The 11,887-nt window shown below is 51.1% G+C and overlaps 1 protein-coding gene across 8 annotated transcripts in view; it reads right to left on the reverse strand.

Moving 5' to 3' along the window:
* HAGH (hydroxyacylglutathione hydrolase) overlaps positions 1-11,881 on the reverse strand; it is a 15,977-nt gene extending 4,096 nt beyond the window's left edge. The window contains exons 1-10 of one of the 8 annotated variants that reach the window (XM_035895921.1): positions 11,792-11,881; positions 10,031-10,061; positions 8,348-8,529; positions 7,820-7,884; positions 6,832-6,949; positions 5,656-5,764; positions 4,590-4,693; positions 3,681-3,782; positions 3,140-3,219; positions 536-2,579 (exon numbers count right to left, since the gene is read on the reverse strand). In XM_035895921.1, coding sequence (XP_035751814.1) covers positions 2,480-2,579; positions 3,140-3,219; positions 3,681-3,782; positions 4,590-4,693; positions 5,656-5,764; positions 6,832-6,949; positions 7,820-7,884; positions 8,348-8,452 — 783 coding nt within the window. In that variant the 5' untranslated portion in view covers positions 8,453-8,529; positions 10,031-10,061; positions 11,792-11,881 and the 3' untranslated portion in view covers positions 536-2,479. Of the gene's footprint in view, positions 1-535; positions 2,580-3,139; positions 3,220-3,680; positions 3,783-4,589; positions 4,694-5,655; positions 5,765-6,831; positions 6,950-7,819; positions 7,885-8,347; positions 8,530-9,039; positions 9,224-10,030; positions 10,062-10,666; positions 11,692-11,791 lie in introns of those variants that run through there. The other 7 variants (XM_035895924.1, XM_009640411.2, XM_035895922.1 and 4 more) reach the window with 7 other exon arrangements.
* Between the last annotated feature and the right edge of the window lie 6 nt (positions 11,882-11,887).

The following is an 11,887-nucleotide window of genomic DNA, read 5'->3' on the forward strand; positions in this document are numbered from 1 at the left end:
CCCCCCGGAGCCGCCGGTCTGGGACAGGAGGGGTGAACCCCCTCCATCATTTCACCCTGGATCCCCGTATCCACACACCCACGTGCGGGGCCCCACGGCCCATCCCCCCCGGCGCTGCTGTTCAGCGGGAGGAGAGGTCCCGGGGGGGGCCCCGTGCAGGACCAAGGCAGGGCTGCAGGGCCAACCCGCCCAAAAAGCACCGAAGGCGCGGGGGCCCGCCCATGCCCAAGCCCCCCGGTTCAGGACTGGCCACAGTCCCCCAAACGCCACTCGTGAAGGAGGGAACGGTGCTGGCAAGCAGGAAACAAGCGCCGGACGCGCTCCTTTCTTCCAGACAGCCAACACAGTTGTAGCAAGACCTTGAATAAAATAAAAACCCCAAGGGATCCCAAAACGCCACGCAGGCCACCCCAGGATTAGGTAGAAAGACGCTTCCAGGTGGTTGACTTCCATCGCTAGTACTGAAAAAAACCTAATTAAATAAAATTATGAGATAAAGAAATCCCCTTCTTCCAGACCGCCCCAGCGGTGCTCGGTTTACAGCCGTTATTTATTTGCTCATTTGCCAAACAGCCATCAGTACAGTCGTGCTCCGTTGTAGCAGCGCAGCATTCAAGTTAAGGAGATGGTAAAGTTTTAGGTACCGCTTTTTCTTTCTGAACTAGATAAAATTTACCTTTTTAAAGCAAATAAAGCGATAGTGCTACACCGCATCCCACTCATACGCTGCCGTTCAGCCTGCTGGCTGGAACAGCAGAGCACAGTTACACCCAGGGGGGTACGGACTCCCTCGTGGCATTACTTACCACCGTGCACTGGGGAGAGGGGGAGAAACTGGAAGCACAATCATTTGAATCTTTTGTTACTTTCAGCTGCAAAACATTTGTTTGAAAATCTCCCGTACTCGAGCAGAGCTGCAGCATGCAGCCAAGAGCAAGAAACAAGGAAGAAAATACAATTTTCAGAGGAAGACGCATTAAAGACGCAGATGCCAAGCCTGCAAGGCTGGGCCCTACCACCCCTCGCTCCCATCTCTTTTGTTTAAAGACACCAAGCTGGAGGGTGGGAAGTGCAGGACGGTGTCCCACTCACTGAAAACCTGATTTTTCCCCCAATTTATCCCATTTCTTCACTTCAACACACTATTCCCCCCCCTCCATCAGAAAAACAGCTGGAGGGGAAGTTGTCTCTCCACAGTTCTCAAGCCGTCTGCAGGCTGGGGTCGTGCAGCACTAGTCTAAGAACAGAGACGGCTTTTAAGCCCCATGGACCAACCAAGAAAAAGAAAGGTGCCAGGCTAAGGTGGATTCTCAGGGGGTCTGAGACCCAAGCCCTGCGTAACGCAGTGATTCGGGGACACCCTCACCATTTCTACCATCGCCTTTCCAGCAGAGAGGCTGGGCCAAGCGAGGCTGCAGGGTGGGTGATTGACCCCAGCAGCCCATGGCATCGGCTGTAAGCCGGAGGCTCCCAGGCCCAGCACAGCTCCTGCCAGCGCCCACCAGAACGGCTGTCCTCTCGCTGGGGAGCAGCACCCAGCTCAGAAATGCTCACTTGCCACGTTACTCACAGCAAGGTACAAAGCAGCTGCTCTGGCTATCGGCAGCAGGGTGTCTGACGGAGGACCTCCTCGCTGTTAGACACGCAGCTAGTCGCTAGCTAAGTTCTTCTCAGGGTTTTGAACCAGCAGACAAATCCCTTCTTTGTTGGTGTGGTACTAGTACAAGTAACATACGGATCACGCTTAAGAGCGGTAAGCAGGTACATGCAAACAGGCGTAAGTTAAGAGTGAAAGGGTTTAAGCAACGGCGCGAGCGCTAAGCCAGCATGCCAAAGTTACTGCAGTCCCGTGACAAAGAACGTCGGAGACAAGAGGAAAGCTGGGCAGTCCCCGTGTGCCATTCCCAGAGCCAGGCCACCCTGCGTATTTCATAAACTGAGCCCCAAACTGGCAGTGGCAGAGCAGGGCTGTCACTGAGAACTGGTTTTAGTGGAGCCAGGAATGACAGACTCAGAAGCGTTTAAGAAGCAGCATGGAAGACAAGTTTGAATCTTCACAGCTGGCAGAGCAGTTACTGCATTTTGTCTCTGTTTTAAATGAAGGCATCTGGGACCCTGGTCCCGCTGTCCGCATTCGCATCAGGCTCCTACAAAAATAACAGGAGCTCCTTCCTAGACCTCAAGGTTTGACCATTCCCCGCCCCAGATTCTGAGCCACATACCAGCACTCTCAAAATGATCCGCATATGACACATGTGACAGTTTGAGAGCCAGCAATAGGATAAATATTCTTCATCATAATATAAATATGTCGTAGAACATCTCAACAAGGGCAAAGTGCTTCTTTTTTTTCCTTAATTAAAACAAAACAAAAACCTAAATACGACTGACTCAACCACAACAGAAAGTTCAACTCCTAAAACATCTGAATAGTCTAAATTACACTTAGACTGACATTAAAGTGATCCAGGCAGAGTGCTCAGTCCTTCGGGACTCGGAAGTTATCCTTCTCTTTTCTGATGGCCCCCATCGTTCGGATGGGGTCGGTCTCCCCAGCGTGCTGCTGAACTGTCTTCTCCCTGCCAGGAAGGAACACCAGGGACAGCAAATGCAGAGACTGCAAGATAAAATCTCACATATGAAGTCACTGCTATCATGTTTCGCCTGCATCAGGGGGAAACTTAAAGATCAAAGGCTCAGGGCTTTGGCACGGGCTTATCAGCTCCCTTGGTTTAAATGCTCATTGGCAAGAGGAAATTGCGAACACTCTTGTGCCTTGAACAGCACCTTTTGCCATGCCTGTCTGCCAAAACCTGCTTGATGAAGGAAGGTAATTACACAAGAAAGCTTGGTCTGTCTCCTGAGTCAGGGACTTCAGCACTGGCGGGGACGCTCACCACAACCCTTCAAATTTCACTGCGGCAAGCTTCTGCCAGGACAGCAAGTACATTTTATTTATTTTATTCATTATTCTTGAAAGGCAGACATTTTAAAGAGGGTCTTGAAGGCATCACAAGAGGAACGTGCGAGGCAGCAGAGTAATTCCCGCTTAAGGCTCTTTTTTTTTGGAGACCTCCTCCTTCCCACATCCCCCCTCCAAACACAAGGACCATTCCCACACCCACGTTCTCCTCCATACCTCACTCGCATGAAGGGGTTGTACGTAAACTCTTCAGCAATGGTGGAAGGTATGGTTGGCTCACCACTGTCATACTTTGCCTGCAACACAGGAGAGATTTCTGCTTGATGAGGAACGTTTTGGTGAACAAGAAGTGTCCTGTATGCTAACCACACAGCGTTAGTGCTGCGCCTAACTGCCTGAGCTGCTCCTCAGGCCAGGCCCTTCCCAGGGCCACACACGCAGCCAGGCAAGGCACTGAGGTGCACAGGGAGAGACTCGGGACAGAGCTGACTCTGCCAGACAGACATGGACATCAGCCTGTAATTATACCAAGAAGTTTCCAGGGAGGGTCACATCTCCACCAGACAGCAAACCATCTTCTCTGGGCCACACACAAACCCTGTTCCCCAACCCATCGCTCCCCTGGACACACAACATACTGCAGCTCCTGGCTCTGAACTCCCTCCCCAATACTGTCCTCTCTCCTCTACCTCCCCAGAGAGGCTCTGCCTCCACGGTAGCATCCCACAAGTCTAGGGAAAGGATGAACAGGCTTTACCTTGGCCCAGGCAAGCTTCTCCTGGACACTGACATTATTGGGTTCAACATGTCGAGCAAACTTGAGATTGTTGATCGTGTATTCGTGACCGCAGTAAACTCTCTAGAAAGAGGAAGGAAGAGTGACAATGGGTAACTCTGAAAGGTGGAACGCCAGGCACCATCGTCAATGTTACAGCACAGCACGAACAACAGTGTCAACGCTCCAGGACATGTGACACTCTTCACTGAAGACACGCACAGGAGAAGTGCCAGGAGTTATCAGCCAGGACCATCTGCCAATTTAACAGCAAGCCTGATGAAAAAGCCCAGGCATCCCAGCTCTCTAGCTTAAGCAGCCCCTAATCTTTCCCCACTAAGCACAAACGTTTTTGGGGTAGGTGTTTCCCTTCCAGAGGACTCAGCTATTCAAAGACAATTCCTCATAAGCATTCATTCCTTCAACACATGAGAAATTCTCTCTTTGAACAAGAGTATTATCAGGAAGAGAGTTTCTTTGATGCCTGTAGTAGTTTCTGGCTGGTTAACTTCCTAGGACAAAAGGAGTGGTTCATACCGTTTTGGGGTCCAAGCTGCCCAAAATCTCAATCAGCGCTCTGTACATTTCCTCCGGGGTTCCCTCGAAGAATTTTCCGCAACCGGCCACAAACAGCGTGTCACCTGCAAGGGAGGCACGACATGGCATCAGGGCCAGACAAGGCTCCTCACACCAAAGTGTGCACACACGGTCACCAAGGGCTCAGTCCTGCCATTGCTGTCCTCACTGAGACAATTCCTCATAAGCATTCATTCCTTCAACACATGAGAAATTCTCTCTTTGAACAAGAGTATTATCAGGAAGAGAGTTTCTTTGATGCCTGTAGTAGTTTCTGGCTGGTTAACTTCCTAGGACAAAAGGAGTGGTTCATACCGTTTTGGGGTCCAAGCTGCCCAAAATCTCAATCAGCGCTCTGTACATTTCCTCCGGGGTTCCCTCGAAGAATTTTCCGCAACCGGCCACAAACAGCGTGTCACCTGCAAGGGAGGCACGACATGGCATCAGGGCCAGACAAGGCTCCTCACACCAAAGTGTGCACACACGGTCACCAAGGGCTCAGTCCTGCCATTGCTGTCCTCACTGCAGCTCAGCAGAAGGCACGGGGAGAGCCAGGCTACGCTGCTGCCCCACGTGGGCTCAGCGCTACGTAAACCCACGCGGGAAACACAACTTCTAATGCGGGAAACCCCACAGCCTCACCAGGCTAAGCCATGCCAGTGCTTCCCTACCTGTGGGCAGCCTCTAGTCCTTTCTAGAGAGGACAAGGAACACTCGTTCTCTTTGCTAGGAAGTTGAACAAAGATGAGTCGCCTCTGCAATTTCTCCCCAGTGCTCCCTAAAATCCTGCTTAAGCCGTTACTTCTTCCATGCAGCAGCTGGTGCAAGCCCTGGAGAACGCCCGTCAGGAGAGGGATGAGATGGCAGTCTGGGGAGACGGGGCGCAATCCCAGGGAAGGGGGAACCCTACTCTCCAAAGCAGGATCCAGAACCTGGCGGCCAGAGACAGAGCACTGGCCCTCTCTTACTCCCCTACCTTCTCTTCTCTCAGGTTTTTGGTTTTGGCTTGGGTTTTTTTTATAGATATGAGTACAGACATACGGAAAAGCAACAGGTTTTGGAATCAAGCCACAGTTTAGCCTGAGACAGTAGAACAACAGCTTTCATTTCAAGGAAGAAACTGCTAGACGCAGGACTCATCCAGGGCTTGCTCTTGATGTTGCTTGCAGGGTGTCCAGCAATGGTTTACAAACCCAGAGGGGTTTCACCAGTTTCATCTACCACTTGGTAGCTTCTGGCACGGGGGCAAGATGTGGATGTTAACCAGCTGCACTGGCAGTACGGGATGAATGCACATCCAGAGTCAGGAGCACACAGGCAGAGGGGTAGCTTATTTCTTTGCAACACAGACTGCCGGCAAGGTAACCTCCCAACTCCTCACCTGTAAAAACAGCAGGTGGCTCGGAGCTATTTGGCTTAGTCACATAATAACAGATGTGTCCAGAAGTGTGACACGGCGTACAGAGGCATTTCACATTAAGAGATCCCACCTGAGAAGAAGGCAGAAGACTAGAGCTTTAGCTACTGTTTTGCTAGCATCTGTATGGTTAGAATAGAATTGCAACTATTACAGCAGTCTAGTAGTCCTACAGGCAAATTTCTCACGTAGCTGGCCAGTAAACATCAGCTCTAGCTCCTGGGAGGGTCCAGCAAGAGAGTTTTACAGCAGGGACTTGGAAGGGGGCCGTTTTCCTCCTAGCAGGTGGTGTGAGAAAGAGAACCGCCAGATTCTTTCATTTACATGCAGAGTGACTCAGCGTTTGGTTGGCAGCAAGAGCAAACGATCCAGAGCAATGCAAAATCCTAAACAAAGTTAATCAAGTGTAAAAAGCTCCAAACAAAAATGAAGCTGAAAGGAAGAAGCGGATGACGCTCACGAAAAGGGAAGGATTAAACACATTCATGAGGCCAAGGGGATGTTTCCCCCACAGCCCTAATTTGCACACCTTCCCACGTTTTTCTGTGCTCTCCTCTTTGCTGCTGGCCCCCCCAAAGGTGCACGGCAAGACCAGCAGTGACATTCATGCCAGCCTGCGCGTTTCATAGCAGTTTATGTCATCTGCCAGCTCGCCTGTAAGCAAACAGCTAGGTTCCAACGAGGTTTGCTGCTTTAGCTCTGGAAAAGCAATGCAGGCAGCTAGCACTGCTGGCCCACTTTCTCTTCGCCCCCTATTTCAGCTGTCACTCAGAGAGGACCGCTCGCATTTGTTCGGTGCTAACTAGGCTCTGTGCAGAGCACAAGCCCTGTCCTTTCACTCGTCAACCACCCCAGTTAAGGTAGCTGTCAAGGAGCACACGGACACCCAGCGTGCCCCAGGCAACACAGGTGTCTGAGCCGTTCTCATCAACAAAGTATCATCAGCCAAAACAAGACAGAGGAGTTATGGTTCCTAGGGCTGGAAAAGGGCAAAAGCTGTAGTTAAACTATTGACTACATCAAGAGAAGTAGAGCTATGACCACGATACTAACTCAAGTTGGACCACACTGGTCCAGCTCCAAAGCTGTGACACAGACAGGAGCTGCCCCCAGCCAAGTCCTGCAGCTCACTCCCTTTACCTTGAGCGATGTAAGGTGAGACACTTTCTGTGTCAGTGCTCCAACTCTGCTGTCTCCCCCATACACACGCAACCCCGTCTCCATCTTTACGAGCTTCTCATTTCCTCCAGCATGGTCCCTGGAAGGCCAGAAAAAATGGATTTGGGCAGGGATGAAGACAAATTCATTGTAACTCACAGTGCAGCGGTAACCTCCAGGTGATAATTTCTGTTCTCCCGGTATCTAACTGTCCTCATATCAAAGGATATGCCACATCAACACGAGTGGAGATAATTTCTCCAGTAACTAGGGCAAGCGAGAGGGGGAACAAGCCCCACAGGTTCATACCTAACTGGGAAATACCAACCTTAGGGGCTCACGGTCAACTCTCCAGTAACTAGGACAGGGAGAGATCGGGGTAACTGAGAGGTATGTAACTCAGCGTCCTGCAAGACAGCATGGGGCAGGCGCACAGATGTCCAAACAGCTCAGCATTGGCTCATCGTGCTGGTCCTGGCTAATCAGGGCTGGCTCTCCAGCCACAGAGGTGGCTCCACTGTGACCCACTGGAGAGGGTACTCAGGTTCAGCACTGCAAAACTGCCAAAGCAAAACATTCTTCTTCATGTCCCTGGCAGAGTTAATCTGCAACCCAGGTAATCCTCCCACAACTGCTGACTGTGAGTAGCACACCTTACAGGCATGTCCTAGCACCTCACTGCGAGCGTGCTCCCTCTTGCTCTCCACAGCTACCTTCACACACATTTATTCACTGGCCACCTGGAAGAAGTCAGCATTTTAAAGGTTAAAGTCACTGACAAACAGAGTCTGCAGTCTAGACAACACATCTGCTCATCGCAAGCCCAAGAGAACAATTCCTGAGCTCAGATCCTTCTCCTCACGCCTAAGCTTCTGCTTAGAGAAGACCAACTTGATCCAAAAAAGCAACAATTCTTGACTGCTTGTGCTTATGCAGAGGGAAGAAGGATCCCACTACAGCAGATAGTTACCAGTGATGATGTGTGGTCAGGACAGTAGTCAGCTTCACGCCGTGCTTTTTGACCGCATCCAAAACCTGCAGGCACAGGGCACAGCAAGAGCATTACAACCTGCGTGAAATGACTTCATGGCACGCTTGGTGCCTGGCGTAATCTGGACACAGCTGCTCAAGGTTTGAGAGCGCCACACCAGCAACTCTGCAGAAAGCTGATCCCTCTCTAACTCACAGTAACAGAACAGGACACGAGGTCTCTGATCCAGCTAGCCATGGCCAAGCCCTCACTCCCATTTCCTCTTTTCTGCACTACACCAAACTAAGGGTAAAACCCCAAATCAGGTCAGTATCAGGGACAAGCTGCCTGAGCCCAGAAGCAGAGTGCCCGTGAAGCCTTGTCTGTACCTATGCACAGCCAGTATTTCCTGCCTTTCCCCCACGCCTGACTCAGCATATAATTCTCTTGTGGATGTGGCAACCTGGAAGGATCTCCCAGAGCCGCAGTGGTGAGCACCCCGCTCACAAGGGCAGCGGACAGCATTACCTTCTGGGGCTGCACAGGATCAACGATTGCAGCCTCCTTCGTTTCCTCATCGATGAGAAGGTACATGTAGTTGTCTGTGAGGGCTGGGAGTAATTCCACCTTCATGTTGGCTTGCGTGACCGTCTTCGACTGCCTCCGCTCGTGCTCTGTGTGCAGGAAGACAGCTCGCAGCTGCGCTGGACCTGGGGACCCAAAACCTCAGGGTCAAATCTCAGGTTAGTCCAGAGAGGGGAATAACTGGCCCAGAGCACAGCAGGTCCCCCAGCCCATGGCCCCAGAGAAGGAAGGGTATGGTCAGCCCAACCTGCCTCCTTCAGAGGAAGAGGAGAGAGGCCACTGCAGCACAGAGTGTCAGTGCCTGGCTGTGTCACCTCGTGCCCCACAACACAGGAGGCTCTTGGTGCCCTACAGCTGCACCACAGAGGGACGAAACGCTGCTCCGAGAGATGTGCTTATGAGGGCAAAGCTCTGTACCTCGACTGAAGAGAAGATTTCAAGGGGTAGGAAAGCAGAACGGAGAGGGAACAGTTGGACAAAGGTCAGCACAGGACAGTGACTTTGCAAAAAAAAGCACAAAAGGCCACAATACAGCCAAAAGACAAAAATGGAAGGGGTGGGGGGGAGAAGAAATACAGAAGTACACACACCGCTACAACAGAAGTATCTGGCCCATTATTTGGGGAAAAAACAACCTGCACAGTGCACGGAGAGAAGACAGGCTCTCTGTGTGGAAGGCAAGGCTCCCTAGCTGGCCAGGTACCAGGCACGCACTGTGGGCAGGTTTCTTGCTCGCAGGCTACCCTGATGCAACAGCAGCGTTTCCCTATTTGCTTTTGGTTAAATGTTTAATCAGATCCAAGAAGCAAATCTAATTCCAGATGTAAATCACCTGGGTTCCACCGTTCAACTCACAGATACGCAGTTCTTAAAGAAACAACCAAGCCCTAAGAGGCTCTGCCATAAAAAAAAAAAGGAAGGGAAACGAAGAGGACAAGGTCTTCCATTGCTGGGGCCCTGCAACTCAGGCATGGGTCCATGCTCATGCAGGGAAGGAGGTGTCAGTCTCTGCAAGTCAGAAATCAGCTGTCTTAATGCCCAAGGCCCTCGCACACCACTGAAGGGGACTATGTTGGTCTGAAGCGGGCTGGCTCAGCCCCTGTTTCATTTTGCGCCACTGACTCTATCTCTAAGGCTCTCAATGCTCGGCGCTTGGTCACCTCCATCAGTGCCAAAGGGAGGGGTCACCATGCTCGTAATCAACCTGCCCCACTCTCCCAAAACAGATCAGTCCTGCCCACCCCTGATAAGAGCTCACTTTAGAGAGGAGAGGCCCCACAGCCTGGCTGCAGCCAAGACGACATCCCGCCCTCAGCTCCGCAGACCGACGGGACCAGCAAGGCTGCAAAACCCAGACCTGAGTTCTGACAGGGGCATAAAGCTGCGGCAAACCCAGCCCCAGGGCAGCAGGAGCTGTAAGGCCCCTCTGGTACAACTGTCCTGCCCAGAACTTTTTGCCCTTCTACCTCCACCATTTCACTTGCTTCTGAAGGAAAGGAGGTAAGGAGGGGAGATGGAAGTAAAATCAAACACAGCGCTGCAAAGAACACCCCACGGCACAACAGTGTAGGCATGCACGGGGTATTTGACAGTGAAGGCACAAACTACTGAGAAAAGCATCCATACCTGCTGAGTGTTCCTCTGGAGCAGGAGAGTCCTTTCAAAAAAAGAACAAAACAAACAAAAAAATCCCCTCACTATTCCTTGATAGAAAAAAAAAAAAAATTATCACTTGCTTTTTAACTGCTCCCCAACATGAAACACTTTCCTTTGGATGCTCTCCGTCACAAGAGCTGTATATACTGCATGTTTGTTTGCATGCTAGACACTAACTGGAAAAAAATCCACAAAAAACAGAAAACCAGAAGAATACACAACCTCGACTTCAAGTCAAAAGAATTATTCACATACTTAAAATGCTTTCTTCCTATGAACCATTTCTAACCTTGGCCATGATCCCAGAGTCTCATTGCATTCTTGGAAAACAAACAAACAAGCTACACTGCACAAGGCAACGTTTTCTGAAATGTAGTTTAAACGAAGGACTGAGAAAACATCCACAAAGCACAAATACTTGTTCTGAATTCCCATCTGCAGCTAAGCTGCACCTTTCCAGCCTGCCCACTCAGCGAGCAGACCAGAAGTGTTCTCACACACGCCCGGTGCTGCTGTAACGAGAGGGGCGTTCTTGGACCCCGTTCTGCGCAGAAAAGCTTCCCAAGCGACACATAACCCCCGCCCCGGCCCAGCGCTAACACCGACCGTTTCAGGATCGCTGCAATGCAAGCAGGTCTGCTCCAAAATTAATGCCCAATGACTTCATTTTCACTCGGTTTTGTAACGCGTCCCTCCTGACTTCATGCCTGAAGCAGAGAGGACTGGGGAGAGCAGAACACCAGCAGCCTTTGAATCACACGCTTCGGCTTTCTGGAACGGTTCATTAGCACAGCTCAGGTCGCCAAGAAGAAAGGGTTTGCAGATGGGAAGTTATCACATAAGCGCATGCATGCTGGAGACTGAAGGCAAGCAGGCAGCAGCACAGTTTAACGGTAGGCTCCCTCAGAAAAGGGATGCTTCACGCTTTTTCTCCATAGCGTTTTGGTTTACTCTTTTCATTGCAGAAAAGAGTGGAAAATTCCAGTTTCAGACATGGCTGTCACTCAAAAATGGCTGCACATAAATACTCAGATGAACATCCCTGTGTTGCCTCATAAGAAACACTACATTCACTTTTTACGTGCCTTGCACACAGATGGCTTTTTGGATACCCAGCGAGTTTGTGACTCCACAAGCCCCCCGTAACTCCTGCTCCCACTGGACTTGCCCACCTGGCACACGCTGCCAGCGGCACAGCCGGGTCCAGCCAGCATGGGCAGGGCACGCACCCACCCACCAGTGGAGCAAAGCCTGCGTGGAAGGCGCAGCGCCCACCCTGCAACCTGGGGAACTCGGGAGCTGCTAGTTACTCAGTCTGACATACTTGTTCCCAAGGTAGCATCAGGGTTTCCAAGTCTGGCGGTTAACTCCAATGGATATTCACTCATTATTGCCAGGTCTTAAAATTGGGAGTGATGCAAAAGGCAAGACCTCCCAAAGATGCTGAGAAGTTAAAGCCCAAGCTCTAGCTCAAGAAGACGCTGTCAGAATTTAGGCCCTAAATTTAAATGCAGAGCTTAGCCAGTTTTGGTTTTGTTTTTTGTTTACACTGCCAATACAGTCCGCCATCCACCAAACCCAGTTTAAATGCCAGCCCCGTCCCCCAAGCCCTCCTCCCGGAGCAATAACCAGCGCTTCGGCAGCCCAAGAACTCCGCAGGAGCCTCCCTAGATGGGTTACCCATGTGAAAAGCCACGGAAAGAAACAGGCTCCAGCTGAGCAGATACTGACCTACTTGGGGCTGTGAGTCAGCTTAAAAACCTCGGCGCACCCCTGAGCCGAGAAACGAGAAGAGGAAAATCATAGTCAAACCTCCGAGCTTGGCGG

The sequence above is a fragment of the Egretta garzetta genome, unplaced genomic scaffold (genome assembly GCF_000687185.1).
Source record: "Egretta garzetta isolate BGI_Z169 unplaced genomic scaffold, ASM68718v1 scaffold426, whole genome shotgun sequence".
Classification (NCBI taxonomy): domain Eukaryota; kingdom Metazoa; phylum Chordata; class Aves; order Pelecaniformes; family Ardeidae; genus Egretta; species Egretta garzetta.